General features: G+C 42.8%; 1 protein-coding gene across 2 annotated transcripts in view; it reads right to left on the reverse strand.

The window, feature by feature from the left end:
- Nucleotides 1-1,979: 1,979 nt before the first annotated feature.
- LOC115083832 (gastrula zinc finger protein XlCGF57.1-like) overlaps nt 1,980-22,804 on the reverse strand; it is a 43,505-nt gene continuing 22,680 nt past the window's right edge. The window contains exon 4 of one of the 2 annotated variants that reach the window (XM_029587857.1): nt 1,980-6,694. In XM_029587857.1, the coding sequence (XP_029443717.1) occupies nt 4,826-6,391 (1,566 nt within the window). In that variant the 5' untranslated portion in view covers nt 6,392-6,694 and the 3' untranslated portion in view covers nt 1,980-4,825. The remainder of the gene's footprint in view (nt 6,695-22,804) is intronic. The other variant, XM_029587858.1, reaches the window with a different exon arrangement.

Below are 22,804 nucleotides of genomic sequence, written 5' to 3' on the forward strand. Positions count from 1 at the left end.
TTGATCATCTAATGGTACAACTAACTCTCTCACAGCGTTTTTGCTTTGAATGTACCTGAACAAGTTTTCATTATGAGTTTTTGCTTCCAGAGCAAGCTTTTTTTTTTTCAACTTCTGCCTTTGCATCTAACTTGCCAGTGCTTATGCTATTTCCTGTTTTCTTCATTTGGATCTCTTTTCCATTTTTTTTTAAAGATGTGATTTTGGCTAAAATTCTCTCTTTCACCGCACCTTTTAACTAAGCTGGCAGCTGTTTGGCCTTCCTTCCACCTTTTTTTATGCATGGAATATATTAGAACTGGGTTTACAAGATGGTATTTTTCACTAATGTCCATGTCTGATATAAACCATTAACCTTTGTAGTTGCTCCTTTCAGCTTTTCCCTAAACATTTTTCTCATTTTATCATAATCTCCCTTTTGAAAAAAGGTAAATGCTATTCCAGTAATTTCCATAGTGTCCTCCCCTCCATTTATCAAGTCAAATTTGATCATGTTATGATCACTAATGCCAAGTGGTCCCAACACTGTTACCACTCACACCAAATCATGCATCCCACTAAGATTAAGGTCTAAAAGAGCTCCCCCTCTTTTCGGTTCTTGTACCAGTTGCTCCATGAAGCAGTCATTTATTTCATCTAGAAACTTTATCTCCTTGGCCTATCCTGATGTGACATTTGCCCAGTTAAATCTGGGGTAACCAAAATCACCCATTATTGACGTGTTGCTAATTTTGTTAGCTTCCCTAATTTCTGTTAGCATTTTAACTGTTCATTATGGCCAGATGAATGGTAGACACATCCACTGCTATTCTATTCCCCTTCTCACATGGATCCATAAAGATTTTATACTGCATTTCACTTCCTGCAGAACATTTATCCTATTTGATTCTAGACCCTCTCTCACAGTGGTTCTCAACAGGTGTGTGGTGAGGTCCTGGGAGGTGCGTCACAGGGCCAGCAGATGGCTGCCTCCTTATCAGCCTGGGTGGGATTTCTCTTACATTGGGCCTGACGGGAGACTATTCTCACTTCCTTCTCTTCTTTCTAGCCTAATGGGAGGTCGTTTCCTCCTTCACCCAGATCAGAGCAAGACATTGCCAGGTCCTGCTGTTCTGGGCCTGATGGGACACAAACTTTATCTTCCCCTGCTGAGTCTGGGAGTGATGCTGCTGCTGATCTCTTCATTCTGTGGAGGGTGGGGGAAAGGAGGTTGGGGATGCTGGGAAGATGAAGGTGGAATGGAGAGGAAGTGTGAGAGCTGCTGAGCAGGAAGGGGGTGGGAAATGGGGTCGGGGTAGCTGGGTAGGCAGGGAGATGAGATGAAGGGGGTAGGGAGAGTCAAGCAGGGGAGAGAGGGAGCACAGGGAAAAGGATGAGAGGGCTCAGGAATGCTGGGCAGGGATGTGAGTGTGAGCGGATGATTGAAAATGAGTAATTGAGAGAAGTGAAGAATGATGGCAGCATGGAAGGGGAGTGACGAGGTGCAAGAGTCATAATATGTCCTCTTTAGTGTAGGAGGAAATGTATTTCTGTTTCTAGCCCTCCAGTTTTGCACTGCATGCACAGGGGCTTTTTGAGGTTTCCATTCAAGTCTTTGTCTCCACATTTGTAATTTGTGGTCTTTTATTTTGTATTTGGTGAAGGTCAGATCTGCATGTGTGACTGAGGTGAGGTATTTTACCAGTAGGTAGGGATTTGTATCAATCTTCTTTGTTGTGTTTTCTCATTCTCAGTAGGACATGCATTGGTGCTGCACTGCTGCCTTTTCATAGGAAGGGCTATTGCTGTTTGAGTTCTTGGAATTAGTGTTGCAGTGGTATGGAAGGTTTCCTACACAGGTGCTGAGTGTTTGTTTTTCAGGTTTTGTATTTTACAGTGTGCCTGGTAGTAAAGGAGTTTGTGTTTCTGTTACTGAGATAGCACCAGAATCAGAACATCTCTTTTATACAGCGAGTTGTATTTGAAATATCCTAGTTCTGCTCTGCATCTATAGTGTGGGGATGGGGGTGAGGAGCTGGGTGGGGGGGGGGGGGATCCTGTGGATGCAGAGTATATGTTCACATTTAGCTCCATGATGGTCAAGTGTTCAGTGTGTCATGCCCGCAGGCATTATCTGTCAGGTGTGCCCCAAGAGAAAAAAGGTTGAGAACCACTGCTCTATCATATAGCGCCACCTCTCCACTAATTTGATCCATCCTATCATTGTGATATGATTTGTACCCTGGTATCACAGTGCCCCATTAGTTATCCTCCTTCTACCAGGCTTCTAAGATGCCAGTTATATATCTTTCTTCATTTAGTGCTATATATTCTAACCCTCCCATCTTATTTTTTAGACTTCTAGCATTTGTATGCAGACATTTCAAGGGACGATTTTGGTTTATAGTAACAACTTGATTATCAGTTGACAGGGGTAATTTGGGAGCTTCCGCTATTTATTTAAAAGGCACCTAGGCTACTTTAGCATTTACTACAACTTCTCTATTGAGATGCCTTAACATCCCTGGGGTTTTTTTTTAATATCCTTCAAAGATACATCATTCCAAACCATGTGCTTCTGCGTTACTGTCGGCTTTCCTCCATCATCTAATTTGAAAGCTATTATATTTACATAATCTCCGGGGGATCAGCCATACTACCTTATTATGCTTTCCTATTTACTGCCTTCTGAGATTAGTAAGTCACACCCAGCAAGGAAATGTGCAATCATTTCCAGTTCTGTTTTACAGAACCTGCATGTATATATATTTTACTGTATTTTTTTTTATGCAGGCTATGAATCATCTTCACTCTACTGTGCTGCAATTACCAATCTCTCATCTTTAGGTTTAAGCTCTCCTCTACTTAATTCCTGGATTAGATTTTGATCTATTTGTGATTGCATAAGAAACTATTTCTCACTGTATTTGTATGTTAGTCATTTGTTTTCCTTATTTGCGGGTCCAACTTTTGAAAGAGTTTTTTTTCTTGATTTACAAATGCTATTGCCTCTTTCCTCAAGTGTTGCCGGTAGATTATCGCGCATTCCTTCTCATCCGCGCAACCGTCCACGTTGAAGGATGGATGCAGATGGTGACGGTTCCCTTTCACACTTCAGCCCTTTGAGTATCTGGATCTGTTGGTGCTATCAGGTATGCTTGGAGGCCTATAACAGCAGCCCAATAAGAGTTATCTCTTTCTGTAAGATCCATCCTGCTTCAAGCTCATGGAAGGTACAATCTCAGCATACGCTGATTCAAGGAGATGACTTGTTGAGCATGGAAGGAGTTTTCTTCTTCTTCTTTCTTCCAGTATTAATTTTCCCGACCTGGAAGCTTTCTGAACGTGCCTCCTTTTCTCCATTGGAACAAAGTGAATGGTGGAGGTTGCTGCTGGCCTCAATCAATTTATTATTTTTTTTTAAGAAAATTACTTTTTACATCCAACTGTTCAAGATCTTTGCGAGGTCAGTCTACAATTCTTAAATTGTAGGGGTCTGCAGTGATTACAAGTTAACTGATAATTTGTATCTTAAAGGGCTTGTCAATAAATACCTCAGTCTCCTGTGATATTCTTTGCCAATATTTTCTCTCAGTAACTTGTTCTGTATGTTTGCACCTTCTTTTGCTCTTACATATTTGTATACAGCTTCCTGCTTAATTTCTTTTACCATACAATCTTAGGTCAGAAGGATGTTTTCAATTTTGCTTAATTTTCCTTTAATAAAGGCTACCTTAGTACATTTATCATTCTGTCCTCATCGAATAAGCTCTTTCCTTCTCAGAGTTGCTGCACTAAGTGATGATCACAGGAGCTGTAAAGCTTCAAATCACCTACAAATAATAATAGGTGCAATATTATCAGTGGATCATTAGTGTTTTTAGGATTAAGACTAAATTCACAGCCCAAGTAGTTAATAAGAGCACTCAATGTATTTAGTGCTAGACAAAACAGGAGTGTGGACAGGGGAAGCTCCCTAAAACATTCCTCACTAGATCTTGCTGCTATTAATGATATATTGTCCGTCTTCATAATTCAGATGGCGTATGGCCTGCCACAATTTCATGGTAAACTTGATGTACTTGATCAATCCAAAGTTCATTCTGTATATTTCAAGGCAATTTATTATCCAAGAGTGGGAATGCTCTCAAAAGCTTTTTTTTTTGTTTTAGTAAATCCATACTATACTGAGATTTCATCTTTACAGTTGGCCATAAAGGCTTTATTCAGAATCAATTGGTCTTTAGTTCCATATGCTTCTCTTCAGTAGCCCTACTGTCCTGTCACCATGATGTTATTAATGTCTTTATAATCATATACTCTATGTGCATCTACCGTAGTGAACAGCTTGCTGATGGTGGGCAGTCAAATTATTGGTCAGTAATTTCTGGGGATCATACTTGGGTCTACTTTAGGAAGAAGAATTGTTCTTCCTGTCGCTAGCTATCATGGTGTCAGTTCTGGTTGTTTGATTAATTGAGTTTTGCAGTTTCTCAGGTCTTGGTGGAGAGATGTTATCTGATTGAGCCAAAAGTTGAATGCTTCATCAGAAGCAGGGCTCTTCTAGTTTATGGTTCTTTTAATTTGGTTTCCAGCTCTTTTGTTGTTATTTCAAGTCATGCCATAATTTTGATGTTTGCCTTATCCATGCTCTCTTGTATGCCGGAGAAGCCATTTTGCTTCCCTATTCTCTGTGCAGTATGCAGTTTTAAGTGATTTATAAAAGCTCCCTTCAGACTGAAACTTTTCCCATAAACCTTATAAGGAAAAGGTAATGTCTCCAAATGGGTAAGTTTTGTGCATACCATGACAGGAGTGAAACTCAGTCGTAAGCCAGGGTATGAACTCAGTCTCTCAAACTCACTGCTAATGCTCTTCTTAATACTTGCATTGTGCCAAATAAAGCTTCCTTCTGGAGTTCAAAGGGTGTAATATGTACAGGCAACATGTCTCCTTTATGACTTCTCTGGTGTATCAAAAGATTCCCTTTCTGAATAAATCTTTTCCCACATTCAGTACATGAATAGGGTCTTTCTCCAGTGTGAATTCTCAGGTGGTATATAAGAGCTCCCTTCTGACTGAAGCTTTTTCCACATTCCATGCATTGAAATGGCCTCTCCCCTGTGTGGGTTCTCTGGTGTATCAGAAGATCTCTCATCTTCATAAAGCATTTTTCACAGTGAGTGCATGCAAAGGGCCTCTCTCCTTTATGGGTTCTCTGGTGTATCAGAAGGTTTCCCTTCTGACTGAAGCTTTTCCCACATTCAGCACATGTATAGGGTCTCTCTCCAGTGTGAATTCTCAAGTGTTTTGTAAGACTTCCCTTCTCCCTAAAGCTTTTCCCACATTCATTGCATGGAAAAGGTTTTTCCCCAGTGTGTATTCGTAGGTGCTGAATAAGATCACTTTTCTGACTGAAACTTTTCCTACATTCCTTGCATGAGAAGGGTTTCTCTCCTGTATGGATTCTCTGGTGCACTCGAAGATATTCTTTTTTAATAAAACTTTTTCCACAGTCAGAGCAAGGAAATGGCCTCTCTCCTGTGTGGGTTCTCTGATGAATTATTAGATTTTTCTTCTGAACGAAGTTCTTCTCACATTCAGTACATGGAAAGGGCCTTTCTCCTGTATGTGTTTTCTTGTGTCTTATGAGACCTTCCTTCAGACTGAAGCTTTTTCCACATTCACTGCATGAAAATGGTCTCTCTGCAGTATGAATTCTCATATGTTTTGTAAGCGCTCCCTTCTCTCTGAAGCTTTTTCCACATTCATTGCATGGAAAGGGTCTCTCCCCCGTATGGATTCTCTTGTGTATCAGAAGATCTCTCCTCTTGATAAAGCGTTTCTCGCAGTAAGTGCATGGAAAGGGCCTTTCTCCAGTGTGAATTCTCAAGTGTTGATTAAGCGCTCCCTTCTGACTGAAGCTTTTCTCACAGTCAGTGCATGGATAGGGCCTCTCTCCAGTGTGAATTCTCAGGTGCTGAGTGAGCGTTCCCTTCTGACTGAAGCTTTTCCCACACTGATTGCACGGATAAGGCTTTTCGCCTGTGTGAGTTCTTTGATGAATTATTAGGTTTTCCATCAGAAGGAAACTCTCCCCACATTCAGTGCATGCAAAGGCTCTTTCTCCTGCATGTTCTTTCTGGTGTATTATAAGATTTCCCTTCCGACTGAAGCTTTTCTCACAGCCATTGCATGGACAGTGTCTCTCTCCTGTGTGAGCTCTCTCATATATTATTAGATCTGATCTGTCAAGGAAACTTTTCTCTCGTTCTGTAAAGGGAACTAGTACATCATGGTTAGTGTACAATTTCTGGTGTATCGTCAGAGGCACTTTCTTGTTGAAGTTTTTCGCACAATTTATATGTGGTGTTTCTCCTGTATGGTGTGAATTTAAAGTTCTCTGATCCATGTAGCATTCTCCACATTCATTACATATATATTGTTCTCCTATCGACTGATTTCTCTGCTGCTCCACAGTATGAAAGATATCGTTGGTACTTTGTTCATAGGGAGTCACATTCTCAGTGCAATCTCCTGCTGGGTTTTTCAGCCCCTCCTCTGTTTTAAATGGAGTCCTGTAGCTTTTTTTCCAGTCACAACATGGGAAGGTGTCCCCCCCCCTCTCTCTCTGACACAGTTTTAGTCACTTCCAGATGTTTAGTGGGTTCCTCAGGATGACTCTCCTCGTATCTTCTCCTGGACTCATCGATCTCTGGATAAGAAACGAAAAGAAAGATGTTGCTTGACGTAAGGGAGACTCATAGTGACAATGGTCATGGTTTTCCCAGAATGGGCAGGGTCTCAGAGTAACAATTCCAGGGCTGTAAACAGGTCTGGTTTTCAGGATAGTCCCAATAAATATTCAAATAGATTTATATATACTGTCTGAAAACAGAGCTAATTTTATTTTATTGTAACAATTGCCTAGAGTGCTAAGGGCATAAGGTGAGAAAACAAATTTGAAGCATAAATAAATGTGTATAGCTTGTTTACCCTGAATACCAGTCCTGCTTGCAGCCCTGGAGGAAATCCTGCCTTAAAGGGAACAAGAGAGTTATAGCAGCTGCATCTCCTCTGCAACATTTCAGTAATGACCCAGTGTCCCAGCATGGTGTTAGGGGCACTCTTCCCTCTGAGCCAGCACTGACCCAGTGTCCCAGCATGGGGTTAGGGGCACTCTTCCCCCTGATCCAGTACTGACCCAGTGTCCCAGCATGGTGTTAGGGGCACTCTTCCCTCTGATCCAGCACTGACCCAGTGTCCCAGCATGGTGTTAGGGGCACTCTTCCCTCTGATCCAGCACTGACCCAGTGTCCCAGCATTGTGTTAGGGGCACTCTTCCCTCTGATCCAGCACTGACCCAGTGTCCCAGCATGGTGTTAGGGGCACTCTTCCCTCTGATCCAGCACTGACCCAGTGTCCCAGCATAAGAGATGCCACAAAAAATACCAGCAGAAAGTGTGTGTGTGTGGGGGGGGGGGGGGGGGGGAAGGCACACTAACTAGTCCTCAGGATGAACTGGAAGCCCCCTAGCCCCAGGCCCTGCTCAACCTTATGTTATTATTACACCTATGATTTAATAATGTTTTAAGATTTATTATTTTACCATTGTTTTATTCTTAGGTTTATTTTATAGTTACATTTTATTTTAGTATACTATTTAGTTTCAATTGATCCATGATAGTATAGTAGTTAAGTTTTAAGTTTTTATTACCTTTGAGGTTTTAGGATATTAAGATATTTTTGAGTTTTTAGGAAATTAATTATAATCAATTGATGTATTTGTTATAATGCTAATTGTTTGTAATTGTTTATGTTAATGTACACCGTTGTGATGTTTTAACGACGGATGTAACGGTATATAAAAATAAAATAGACTATAAACTATAAACCAAGGATGGGAGCACTTGGCTTTCACCTCAAATTGCCTAAAGAAGTAATTTAACCTGCTCCCGAGCTATGTTTCACCTCAAGAACTGCTCTCTAAAATTTCTCCTATCCAGCCCTTAATCCACAGCACAAGATGCTCGAGCTACCAACTGTTGGAGACAGTTGGTAGCTCGAGCATCCTGCAAACCAGTTAATCTCTGTCTCTATCTTCTGGTCGGTGGGCATAACATAAGAACATAAGAAAATGCCACACTGGGTCAGACCAAGGGTCCATCAAGCCCAGCATCCTGTTTCCAACAGTGGCCAATCCAGGCCATAAGAACCTGGCAAGTACCCAAAAACTAAGTCTATTCCATGTTACCATTGCTAATGGAGGTGGCTATTCTCTAAGTGAACGTAATAGCAGGTAATGGACTTCTCCTCCAAGAACTTATCCAATCCTTTTTTAAACACAGCTATACTAACTGCACTAACCACATCCTCTGGCAACAAATTCCAGAGTTTAATTGTGTGTTGAGTAAAAAAGAACTTTCTCCGATTAGTTTTAAATGTGCCCCATGCTAACTTCATGGAGTGCCCCCTAGTCTTTCTACTATCCGAAAGAGTAAATAACCGATTCACATCTACCCGTTCTAGACCTCTCATGATTTTAAACATCTCTATCATATGACCCCTCAGTCGTCTCTTCTCCAAGCTGAAAAGTCCTAACTTCTTTAGTCTTTCCTCATAGGGGAGCTGTTCCATTCTCCTTATCATTTTGGTAGCCCTTCTCTGTACCTTCTCCATCGCAATTATATCTTTTTTGAGATGCAGCGACCAGAATTGTACAGTATTCAAGGTGCGGTCTCACCATGGAGCGATAGAGGCATTATGACATTTTCCGTTTTATTCACCATTCCCAACATTCTGTTTGCTTTTTTGACTGCCGCAGCACACTGAACCGACGATTTCAATGTGTTATCCACTATGACACCTAAATCTCTTTCTTGGGATGTAGCACCTAATATGGAACCCAACATTGTGTAATTATAGCATGGGTTATTTTTCCCTAATGCATCACCTTGCACTTATCCATATTAAATTTCATCTGCCATTTGGATGCCCAATTTTCCAGTCTCACAAGGTCTTCCTGCAATTTATCACAATCTGCTTGTGATTTAACTACTCTGAACAATTTTGTGTCATCTGCAAATTTGATTATCTCACTCGTCGTATTTCTTTCCAGATCATTTATAAATATATTGAAAAATAAGGGTCCCAAGGCAGATCCCTGAGGCACTCCACTGTCCACTCCCTTCCACTGAGAAAATTGTCCACTTAATCCTACTCTCTGTTTCCTGTCTTTTAGCCAGTTTGCAATCCACGAAAGGACATTGTCACCTATCCCATGAGTTTTTACTTTTCCTAGAAGCCTCTCATGAGGAACTTTGTCAAACACCTTCTGAAAATCCAAGTATACTATATCTACCGGTTCACCTTGATCCACATGTTTATTAACCCCCTTCAAAAAAGTGAAGCAGGCTGGAGGAAGTGACGTCACTTCCCATGCTGGACGCTTAAGAGCGGGGCTCCTCATCCACCGGAGCTTTTACAGAGGCAAATTTGCGAAAATCGTGCCGTTCTTGTCTGAAACGTAGCACTTTCGATTTCGGATCACTAGCGGATCATGACCGCGAAGAAAAATACCTTTGATTTCAAAAAATTCTCCTATATTAAACTCGGAGACGATTCGGAGGCCGAGACACACAAGATGGCGACGGACTCTGAAATGGGGGAGTTAGGAGATCATGACTGTGCAGAGCGCGGACCGACAGATGAGCTCCCGATATGAGCAGAAATGCGTTCATGGTTTATTGAGATCCGCAAAGATATAAAATCGTTTAAGGCTGAAATTGCTAATACATTACAAGAGATGAGAGAAGAACATGCCACCATGGCACGCCAGATAGCGGAGGCTGACATGCGCCTGGATGACCATGACGAGCGCTGGACTACTCAACAAAAGGAACTTACTGCCTTACAAATACAACAGACGGAGCTGTCTGATAAACTTGAGGACATTGAAAATAGAAAAAAAGTGAAGCAGATTTGTGAGGCAAAACTTGCCTTGGGTAAAGCCATGCTGACTTTGTTCCATTAAACCATGTCTTTCTATATGTTCTGTGATTTTGATGTTTAGAACACTTTCCACTATTTTTCCTGGCATCGAAGTCAGGCTAACTGGTCTGTAGTTTCCCGGATCGCCCCTGGAGCCCTTTTTAAATATTGGGGTTACATTTGCTATCCTCCAGTCTTCAGGTACAATGGATGATTTTAATGATAGGTTACAAATTTTTACTAATAGGTCTGAAATTTCATTTTTTAGTTCCTTCAGAACTCTGGGGTGTATACCATCCGGTCCAGGTGATTTACTACTCTTCAGTTTGTCAATCAGGCCTACCACATCTTCTAGGTTCACCGTGATTTGATTCAGTCCATCTGAATCATTACCCATGAAAACCTTCTCCATTACGGGTACCTCCCCAACATCCTCTTCAGTAAACACCGAAGCAAAGAAATCATTTAATCTTTCCGCGATGGCCTTATCTTCTCTAAGTGCCCTTTTAACCCCTCGATCATCTAACAGTCCATCTGACTCCCTCACAGGCTTTCTGCTTCGGATATATTTTAAAAAGTTTGTACTGTGAGTTTTTGCCTCTACAGCCAAGTTCTTTTCAAATTCTCTCTTAGCCTGTTTTATCAATGTCTTACATTTAACTTGCCAATATTTATGGTTTATCCTATTTTCTTCTGTTGGATCCTTCTTCCAATTTTTGAATGAAGATCTTTTGGCTAAAATAGCTTTTTTCACCTCCCCTTTTAACCATGCCGGAAATCGTTTTGCCTTCTTTCCACCTTTCTTAATGTGTGGAATACATCTGGACTTTGTTTCTAGAATGGTATTTTTTTTTTTTTTTTTTTTTTTTAACAATGACCATGCCTCTTGGACATTTTTTACTTTTGTAGCTGCTCCTTTCAGTTTTTTTCTAACAATTTTTCTCATTTTATTAAAGTTTCCCTTTTGAAAGTTTAGCACGAGAGCCTTGGATTTGCACACTGTTCCTCTTCCAGTCATTAAATCAAATTTGATCATATTATGCTCACTATTGCCAAGCGGCCCCACCACCGTTACCTCTCTCACCAAGTCCTGTGCTCCACTGAGAATTAGATCTAAAATTGCTCCCTCTCTCGTCGGTTCCTGAACCAATTGCTCCATAAAGCTATCATTTATTCCATCCAGGAACGTTATCTCTCTAGCATGTCCCAATGATACATTTACCCAGTCAATATTGGGGTAATTGAAGTCTCCCATTATTACTGCATTACCAATTTGGTTAGCTTCCCTAATTTCTCTTAGCATTTCACTGTCTGTCTCAGCATCTTGACCAGGTGGACGGTAGTATACCCCTATCACTATAGTCTTCCCCGACACACAAGGGATTTCTACCCATAAAGATTCAATTTTGTATTTAGTCTCATGCAGGATGTTTATCCTGTTGGACTCTATGCCATCCCGGACATAAAGTGCCCACACCTCCTCCCAAGTGCTCCTCTCTGTCATTGCGATATAATTTGTACCCCGGTAGAGCACTGTCCCATTGGTTATCCTCTTTCTACCATGTCTTTGAGATGCCAATTAAGTCTATGTCATCATTCACTGCTATACATTCTAATTCTCCCATCTTACTTCTTAGACTTCTGGCATTAGCATACAAACATTTCAAAGTTTGTTTTTTGTTTGTATTTTCATTCTGCTTTTTAATTGATAGGGATAAGTTAGAATTTTTTAGCTCAGGTGAGTTTTTAGTTACAGGCACTTGGACTACTTTTCTAATTATTGGAACCTCACTGTCGGGATACCCTAATTCTAATGCATCATTAATATCCTTTGAAGATACCTCTCTCCGAACCATGCGCTGCTGAGCGACTGTCGGCTTTCCCCTTTGTTCTAGTTTAAAAGAAAACACATAGTGACACAAGAAAAGACAGATAACACAGAGAACAAGAATGTTTCAGTGAGAGAGGAGGTAGAGCAACAGCTGCTGGTCCTACTTTAACCATTCATCTGGACTGGTCTGACTGGATGAAGTGGAATGAGAGATATGTTTTACTGACGTCTCAGACCATGCTCCTGTTACAGTAGAAATAATCTCATTGGAGGAAGTGACGTCACTTCCCATGCTGGACGCCTGAGCGCGGGGCTCCCCATCCACCGGAGCTTTTTCAGTGGCTAAGTTGCGAAAATAGCGGCGTTTTGCACTGAAACCCATCACACTAGCCAGCGGAACCTTTGTGGACTATGACGGGGAAAAAACCAACGTTCGACTTTCAAAAATTCTCCTATAATAAGCTAGGAGAAGATTCAGAGGCAGACGCACACAAAATGGCGGCGGACTCCGAACTGGAGGATGTGAGTGAGTCTGTATGTGCGGAACAGGGAACGGCGGCCGAGTCCTCGATTCGCGCTGAAATGCGCTCATGGTTTATTGAAATTCGAAAGGATATCAAATCTTTTAAAACAGAACTTGCTAACACGCTCCAAGAAATGAGGGAGGAACATGCCTCCATGGCACGCCAGATAGCTGAGGCAGACACGCGTTTGGATGACCATGAAGCACGCTGGACTGTTCAACAGAAGGAACTCTCTGCTTTACAGGCTCATCAGACGGAGTTTTCTGATAAGCTTGAGGACATTGAAAACAGGAATCGACGCTGTAATTTGCGTTTCAAGGGGGTCCCAGAAAGTGAAGCATATAAGGATTGTGTAACCGTGATTCAGAAAATATGTGCTGTGATTCTGGGGGATCCACTGCCTGGTGCTGGTGAGTCTGATCATCATGCCCAGATCGAGAGAGCACATAGATCACTGGGACCTCGGGTTGGCAATACTCCCAGAGACATAGTGGTCTGTTTTCATTCTTTTCTCTATAAAGATAAGATTGCTGCTGCTGCAAGGAAACAACGCTATTGGAAATGGGAAGAGCATGACATCGCAGTGTATGCGGATCTAGCTGCCACCACACTACGGAAGCGCCTGGCATTTAAACCAATTACCATGGCATTAACGGCGGCAAAAGTGCGTTATCGTTGGCTCTTTCCCTTCGGTATTTGGTTTCAATCGGAGGGGAAATCCTTCAAGGCCCATTCCTTCGATGATGCTGTTCAGGCTGTAAAGGAGGCAGGCCTGACGATAGAGGTTCCAGTTCAGGACTCCAACGCCCCTAAAGGTCGACGTCCGGAGATGCCCAGATGGCAGCGAGTTCCTAAAGGGGGCAGACGACTGAGAAGAAATCCTAGTGAGGGTGCCAAGGAAGGCAGTCCCACTTGACTTTTGTGATGTTTCTCTAATTTTCTTCACAGGTTTGCCCATATCTAGTTTGGATGTGGGGACAATTGAATGGTATTCCGCTGTTTTGAGTATCTGGGAAGCGGTTACATGTGTGTTTGGGTTTCAAATTTTTTCTCGGATTTCTTTTACTGTTATGATATTCAGCTGCGACCAGTTTACTGCAGCTGTGGGGATGGGAGGCTTTGTTCTGGTTTCAGGATGGGACTTTCCTCCAGTAGATGCTGGGAACGATATTATCCTTCCCAGGAGGTTCAAGGGGGGGGGGGGGGGGGGGGGGGGGATAAGTTTTCTCCATATGCATACTGCAGGCTCTCCAAGGGGGTCCTTTTGGTGTGAGGAAGCACATGCCTACCGGGGTGTCTCATTTCCTGATGTAGCCGGATCAGGTTGGGTATCTTGGTTGGGCCATCTTTTGTCCTGGGTCGTAGACCCGATATGTTGGACTTGTTTGTACAGCTCCATAGACGGTAGGACCTTGAAATTTAAATGGCTACTATTAAATTTGTGTCCCTTAATGTCAAGGGCCTAAACTCCGGGCGAAAACGTAGGCTCCTGTTCCAAGAAATGGGACGCTTGAAGGCAGACGTGATCTATTTACAGGAAACGCACCTTAGGAAGCGATATGAGGCACTCTTAAATAATGTTCAATATCCACATCAATATTGGGCAGCTGCGACCAAAGACGCTAAATATGCGGGAGTGGGGATACTTATTAATAAGGATTTACATTATGCATTATTGAATTCCCATTCCGATCCTCAAGGGCGATATCTCTTGCTTAATATCAGATTGGGGACGGAAATCTACTCCCTTGTATCTATCTATGGTCCAACCTCTCAAAAGGAGGCCTTTTATGCGCAGTTATATATTGTCATTGCTGACAAGGCAGAGGGGAGTGTGGTCCTGGGAGGAGATTTTACTACCACCCTTAACCCCGCATTAGATAATTCGACGGGGCATAGTTCTGATTCCTCTCTGGTTCGGAAAGCTTTAAAAAATATTCAATCCCTGATTGCGGGGATAGACATATGGCGCTCTCGATACCCCAAGTCCCGCTGTTATTCCTTTTATTCGCATCCTCACAGCAGCTATTCTCGTCTAGATATGTTCTTGCTGGATAAGATGCGCATAAATATGGTGCAAGCAGTGGATATTGAACCGATAGTCTGGTCCGACCACTCGCCAATATGGTTTACCCTACAAATTCAGAATTACGATACTGGACAACGCTTCTGGCGCCTTAATAATTCTCTGCTGGAAGATACTGAGTTTTCAACGACAGATCGCCAAGGAAATACGTGACTATCTTAACATTAATGATACTGAGGGGATGGATCCAGGGATATTGTGGGATTGTTTAAAGTGTGTCCTACGAGGCTCCTTTATTTCCCGAGCTGTATATGTTAAAAAACAGGCGGAGAAGGATCGACAAGCACTCCTACTGTCCCTTAAAGGTTTAGAACTCTCTCATATGAGTGATCCTAATAATTTCATGACGTTTCAGGCTATACAGGAGGCTAAAGGTAAAATAGTGCAAACAGATTCTGCGAAGATTGCTCATCAGCTCACCATGGCACAACAGCGATTCTTTGAGGGCGGGAATAAAGCGGGGAAGTATCTTGCCCAAATGTTAAAACGTAAGCAAGCTCAAGCCACTATTTCTAAAATCAAAAGTGCCGATGGTACGATGCTGACGGACAATACTTCGATTAGGCATAGATTCCATCAATTTTATGCTCTCCTCTACAATGTAGATCCTAATATTTCCGATGAGGAGATAGGTCGTTATCTCTCGGATATCCCGTTGCCAGCATTAACAGCAACGCAACGGCAGTTTTTGGATAAAGATATTACTTTGTTGGAAGTGACAGAAGCCATAAAAACTCTTAAGATGGGTAAATCCCCTGGCTTGGATGGATACACCCCCAGATTTTACAAACAGTTTGCCACAGCTTTAGCGCCTATCCTTCTTAAGTTTTTTAATTCCTTGCGTATGGGATCTGCATTGTCCTCCCAGGCTAATACGGCTGGGATTACCATATTATTGAAGCCTGGCAGGGACCCCTCTCTTTGTGGTTCCTATAGGCCTATATCTCTTCTAAATATTGATGTAAAGATCCTGGCGAAAATATTGGCTACTAGATTAAATTGTTTCATTCCACAGATGGTGCACGCCGACCAATCTGGTTTTATTCCTGGGCGGACGACTGCGGATAATGTCCATAAGATATTTGATAGCATCTGGTTTGCGAAACAATACCAAATTCCAACCATAGCCTTGTCAATAGATGCCGAAAAGGCATTCGATATGGTTCACTGGCCATATCTTTTTCTTACTTTGGAGAGCATGGGATTTGGAGCCCCTTTTTTACAATGGGTACGACAATTATATAATCATCCCCAAGCCTGCCTAAAGATTAATGGTGGCTATTCGCCAACTTTTACGGTGGGGCGGGGTACAAGACAGGGTTGTCCTCTATCCCCTCTGCTCTTTGCCTTGTTTTTAGAACCATTTGCGATCAAAATCCGGGAGCAGGAGGCTATAAGGGGGTTAACCTTGGGTAGGATCACGTCAAAAATTTCCCTTTATGCAGATGACATTTTACTTACTCTAACCAGACCCGACACCTCACTTACCAGTCTCATTTCAGAGATGGACGCTTTCAGCAGAGTTTCTGGTTTCCGAGTCAATTGGGAGAAATCAGAGATCTTGAATGTTAATCTCTCTGACCAATCTGTCCTCATTTGAGGGGACGTTTTCCTTTCAGGTGGGCTTCGTCGCATATTAAGTATTTGGGGGTACAACTCAGTACGTCCCAGGATTTGTTCACGCTCAATTATGTTTCCTTATGGAAAAAATTGGTCATGGAGATGGAAGAGTGGAGCAGATATCATATCTCTTGGCTAGGGCGGATGGCGGTATTTAAAATGTCTATATTGCCAAGATTGTTATATCTTTTTCAAACGCTCCCTATAAAGGTTCCTGCATGCCAACTCCAACTTTGGCAGCGGAAATGTATGAACTTCATATGGGCGGGGCGGAGGCCTAGAGTGGCTCGGAGAGTACTTTTTCAATCCAAAATGCTGGGAGGGCTTAATGTCCCAGACCTTTCCCGTTATTATTGGGCCGCTCAATTTAAAAAACTGGTAGATTGGCATAGAGGGAAACATCCTAAACAATGGATAAATATCAATCAGGAACTCTACGGAGATATCCCGTTGCGGAGTCTTCTCTGGCAACCAAGGAGGACTTGGCTGGTGGAGCCGGGGAATGTGTTATCGCCCTCTGTTGTGGATATTTTATCCTTATGGTCGCAGCATGGGGATCGGCTTATAGGGCAGCGGGCATATCATACACTTACCAGTCTTTATGCTCATAAAGATTTTAGACCGGGACAAGATAATCCAGCCTTTCAGCTCTGGAGACAGCGGGGCATTTTGGTGTGGGACCATGTATGGGGACCGAAAGGGCTACGGCCCTTTGCTGATTTACAGCGTCAGTACCATTTGTCCGATTCAGCTTGTTTCCCCTATATGCAACTCGCTCATTTTGCTAGAACTACTCAGATTGGGGTACACCTGATGTCTGGCCCTTCCTCTTTTGAACAACTGTGTAAGAAAGCTGACAACTCCAGTCAGATTTTATCGGGAATCTATCATTTGTTAGCTCCGTCTGGGGGGGAAAAAGCAAATTTTCAACTTGCTTGGGAAAGGGATCTTGGGATGGATATTTCTATCCCGGTGTGGAAGACCATTTTTCAAGGTCTCGGGAAAGGCTACATTGCTGCATCTATGATAGAGAATTCTTACAAGGTCCTGTATCGATGGTATATGTACCCGCAGCGGTTACATAAATTCATGCCCCGGGTTTCTGACCAATGCTGGCGGGTATGTGGGAAGGTGGGAACATTTCTTCATATGTGGTGGGATTGCCCTATTTTACAGGCATTATGGCAGACAATTCACCTCTGGCTGCAGGATATGCTCCCTGACTTATCCGATATTGGTCCGGCGCAGGCGTTGCTTGGGCGAAAGTTTGTGGGTTTGCCAGAGGATTTTAATAAGCTGGCTCATTATGTTCTGTTAGCCACCCGTCTGGAGATTGCACGGTCTTGGAAGGACCCCAGGGTACCCACAAAAGCACTCATACAACAGAAAGTGGAAAAGATTTATTTATTGTCTAAGATAACAGCCTTTAAGCACAAATGTACATTTAAATTTGAAACGATATGGCAACCGTATATAAGATGGAAAATCACCCAAGCTAATGATCCTTCCTGTTACCATACACAACTTCAAGTATAGGGTGATTCCATATCCTTTGAGGAGGCTGTGGTGGTCGTTACTAGTTTTCACACACCTGACCCAATTCTCATTCTGGCTGTACGTATGGAGATGGGGGGTGGGGGGGAAAGGGAGGGGGGGAAAATGTAGGTTTTCTGTTCTGTAACACAGTGCGGGTTTTGGTATCATGTGTTAGGCTTGGGTATACCTTTAAGCTTGTAGAGCTGTATACATTGCTTTCATTGTTTTGATACATACCTTTATTATTCCAGTTGCATTGTGATTCTGTTACTGTGAAAGTTTCAATAAAAACTTTAAATGATAAAAAAGAAATAATCTCATCACCAAGAAAGGAGATGATAGAGGTAAAGTTTAAGCTCATCTTGGCTTGAATATTCATAGTTTCAATAACAGCTGACAAAAAATGGGAAGAATATTTAAGTGTGAATGGATCTTGAACTTAGGCCAGAGAAAGAGAGGAAGAAAGAGAGAGAGAGAAGAAAACACACAGTGACACAAGAAAAGACAGACAACACAGAGAACAAGAATGTTTCAGTGAGAGAGGAGGTAGAGCAACAGCTGCTGGTCCTACTTTAACCATTCATCTGGACTGGTCTGACTGGATGAAGTGGAATGAGAGATATTTTTTACTGACGTCTCAGACCATGCTCCTGTTACAGTAGAAATAATCTCATCACCAAAAAAAGGAGATGATAGAGGTAAAGTTTAAGCTCATCTTGGCTTGAATATTCATAGTTTCAATAACAGATGTCAAAAAAATGGGAAGAATATTTAAGTGTGAATGGATCTTGAACTTAGGCCAGAGAAAGAGAGGAAGAAAGAGAGAGAGAGAAGAAAACACACAGTGACACAAGAAAAGACAGACAACACAGAACAAAAATGTTTCAGTGAGAGAGGAGATGGAGCAACAGCTGCTGGTCCTACTTTATCTGAGCAAGCCTCAGTTCTCATTTGTTGCCTCTTCCCGGGCCTTGGCACCAACCCGGACCCTGAAGCATGGCCACAGACCAGAGAGCAACAGCCAAGTAGAGATCACCTCCAAGTCTCCAAGCCCAGTAAGGACCTGCTTTACTGGATCTCCACCAGCTATGCCTCTCCATCTTCTGCTCATGTTGCTGCACAAGGGGAAACCACTGGTGCACAAGGAGCTCTCTAGGTCCTCTTCCCGTTTGGGGAGACCCTGAAAGGAGCTAACGCAGATGGAAAAGTTGATGGTGTATCTTGAGCTCAAGATTAACTATTCAGTTTTATTATGAATCACTGGCTTAAGCCCTCGTGTGAGAGATTCTAAAAAAAACGGTCTCCGAGGTGTAGAACCAGCCACAGTCTCAGCTACTGCTTTCAGGGACCGAGCTTCCATGGCTGATGCTTTCATCTGACCTTCACTATTCCCATTCTCACCTTCCTCAGCATCAACGGGCACCAGCCTGAGAACTCTGTGGGGAAAGTAAATCAACAACAAAGGGAGATCCTCACCCCTACCCAGCAGTGGCAATGAGTTCACGCGAGGCCTGAGTCGTCGGGACTCGATATGCCCTGAGGCCTCAGAGGGGCTTTAGGCAAGAGGAGGATATGGGAAATGTTTGATTTTCTTGCATTTATGACCTTCTAAACCTTACTTTTTTCTGCCGCCGCCGCCCCCCCCCCCCCCCCATACACTTGAATTGCACTGAACGTTTGTGCAATTATGGTGTCACAGCACTGGGTGTCCGTATCCTACAATACGGATCAGCAACTCTACTTGACCTAGGGAGACCTAGGGCCAAGCCATGGCTCTCAAGGAAGTATTGCACAATAAGAGCAGCTGACCCTGGGTTGTCAGCATGCAGGCCAAATGCCATTTCCTTTGTTAGGAAGTTTGCAGCCATTCGGTGGGATATCCTAAACCTCTGAAAAATGCCAATTTAGCTCCTTTCAGGAAAAAAAAGTAACACTTGCATGTTCTGAAGAATCAAAGACGGATCACTGCACATCAAGAGACAGAGTGTTGGGAAACTGAGGCTGATATACAGATAAGGACAAAACACCTGTTTATCACAAGTGTTAGCTGTTTTGTAAGATGGTCGGGGTGGGGGGGGAGGGAAAGAGGAGAGGGAACATGCCCAGAATCAGAGGGTGCAGCGGCCTAAAGGTCCGTTCCTATTCCACACATCCCTGGCCCCTTGCTAGGACCATTTCAGACATGCAGCATGTGCAAGCCATAAAGAATCAGAGATCTGTCATTGCTTATGCAATTCTGTTATTGTATGAATTCCAGCAGTTCTGTATCTTATTCCTGGGAGTGGGCAACAAGGAATTGGATCTACTTTTTGGAATCTGCCTTGTACTTCCTAATGACCCGGATTGGCCACAGTCAGAGGCAGGATGCTGGGCTCCATGGACCTTTAGTCTGATGCAGCAAGGCATTTCTTACGATCTTAGTCTACTAAATTTCCAATGCCTCCTGGAAATGGACCTAGGCAAATGAGCCTCAGAGAGAGAGAAAAATGAGAAGATCTGCAGGGATCCTAATATATATTTGTGTCCTTGTCCTATTATATCAAGAACCTGACCATGCAGTGTATAACTGAGGACACACCATTTTATTTGCATTGCAAAAGCTTTACTGATGGAAGCATCACTCAGCTGGCTACTAGAGACATCCTCACACATGCTAAAACTTATAGAGAGGGATCCTGCTATCTAATATGCCAGCAAAATACTAAACAAAGGAACTCAGGTAACATAGCTCAAACTCGAATAATTTGTGAGCATAAGAACATGCCAAACTGGGTCAGACCAAGGGTCCATCAAGCCCAGCATCCTGTTTCCAATTTAGGCCATAAGAACCTGGCAAGTACCCAAAACCTAAGTCTATTCCATGTTATCATTGCTAATGGCAGTGGCTATTCTCTAAGTGAACTTAATAGCAGGTAATGGACTTCTCCTCCAAGAACTTATCCAATCCTTTTTTAAACACAGCTACACTAATTGCACTAACCACATCCTCTGGCAACAAATTCCAGAGTTTAATTGTGCGTGGAGTAAAAAAGAACTTTCTCCTATTAGTTTTAAATGTGCCACATGCTAAATTCATGGAGTGCCCCCTAGTCTTTCTATTATCCGAAAGAGTAAATAACCAATTCACATCTACCCGTTCTAGACCTCTAATGATTTTAAACACCTCTATCATATCCCCCCTCAGCCGTCTCTTCTCCAAGCTGAAAAGTCCTAACCTCTTTAGTCTTTCCTCATAGGGGAGCTGTTCCATTCCCCTTATTTCTCATAGGAAGTGGGATTACATGAATGCTGACCTGTGAGTTGTGTATGTGGTGTGAAGGATGGATGTGAGGGATGGGAAAATTGGTTCTTACCTGCTAGTTTTCATTTCTGTAGCACCACAGATCAGTCCAGACTCCTGGGTTTTGCATCCCTGCGAGCAGATGGAGACAGAGAACATTTTATTGACGCTGCTACATAATCCCGAGTGCCACCTGCAGTCCCTCAGTATTTACCTATATCCAAGCTTAAAAACTGTATACCAAAACATAAGAAAACTCAATGAATTCTCAAATGTTTTTTTGTTTGTTTTTTTTTAACAAACAAGTCTGTATTCCATACCAAGAAAATAGAATGAGCGGACAACTCTCCACCTCCACAGATTGGGTGGGCTCTGGACTGATCTGTGGTATTACAGTAATGAAAATTAACAGGTAAGAACCGATTTTCCTTTCCCTGTACGTACCCAGATCAGTCCAAACTCCTGGGATGTACCAAAGCTCCCTAATTAGGGTTTGACCTGGAGAGTCCCGTTTGCAAAACACTCTTGCCAAAAGACTGGGACACCGGATCCCCCACATCCAAACGATAGTGCCTTGCAAAAATGTACAACTTCCATGTCACTGCCCTGCAAATTTTTTGTGGAGAAACCTGCTGAGCCTCTACCCACAAGGCCGCATTGAGTGGGCTTGCAAAACCTCAAGAACCGGACGACTCTTAGCTATGTACGTCAAACCAATAGCCTCCTTGAGCCACCACGCAATAGTGGCCTTAGATTTTATTTATTTTTTTATATTCTGCTTTTCACACTTATTTCAGCACTTCAAAGCGGATTTCATTTAGGTACTGTAGGTATTTTCCTATCCCCAGGGGGCCTACAATCTAAGTTTGTACCAGAGGCAAAAAAGGAGGTGATCCGACCTCCTAGAGTCATTAGTTACTTTGAGATACCTCAACAAAGCTTTCCACACATCCAAGAGCTTAAGCTCCCTTGCATGAGGTACAACGGAGTCCATCTCAGGAAAAACTGGAAGTTCCACAGTATGAGTCACATGAAAGTAGCAAGTTTGCTTACCATAAACGGTGTTTTCCGTAAATAGCAGGATGAATTAGCCATGCTATTTGGATTTCACCAACAGTACTCTTGCGGATATTCTCTTCTCTAGGTTAAAGATTTTGAACTACTGAGTATCATGCGAGCCTTGTTCTGAATCATTTTCTGAACTGTTGTTGAGATGAGAGGAATTGGAGGAAACGCATAAAGGAAACCTCTTGACCGCAACATTAGGAAGGCGTCCTGAGTCCTGAGACAGCTTGGGTGTACAACAGAGCATAACTGAGGAACTTTCCAGTTTCGTTCTGTAGCAAAAAGATCTATCCAAGGTCGACCCCACTATAGAAAGATTTGGTCTGCTAAGGTTGGGTTGAGCGATCATTCGTGGGGATGGAACACTCTGCTAAGATAGTCTGCTAACGTATTTGCTATCCCCGGGAAGTATGTGACCCTCAAGGTTATTGAGTTAAGGGCCCACTTCCAGAGCCATATTGCTTCCCTGCAGAGAATCCAAGATCCTGAACCGACCTGCTTGTTCACGTAAAACATGGCAACCTGATTGGCCATAAGAATCATAAGGGCATGACCTTGTAGCAGATGTGTAAAAAGCCATTAAGGCATATCTCATGGCTCTGAGTTCCAGGAGATTTATTTGGTAAGCTAGTTCATCTTTTGATCACTAACCCAGAGTCTTGTAATAGGGCAGATGCGCTCCCCAACCTTGAGTGAAAGCGTCCATGGTGAGGTCTAGGGTGTGGGCTGGATTTCAAAGAGGTGATCTGGCAGTTAAGACTTCCGGATTTAACCAACAATAATGTCTTTCTTCATGGAATCTGATATGGTTACTTTGGTGGACATTGGTTAGAGATACTGGGTCCATTGCGATGCCACCATGTGACCTAATAATACCAGGACTTGGCGGGCAG

Source organism: Rhinatrema bivittatum, chromosome 2, assembly GCF_901001135.1.
Source record: "Rhinatrema bivittatum chromosome 2, aRhiBiv1.1, whole genome shotgun sequence".
In the NCBI taxonomy this organism is placed as follows: Eukaryota; Metazoa; Chordata; class Amphibia; order Gymnophiona; family Rhinatrematidae; genus Rhinatrema; species Rhinatrema bivittatum.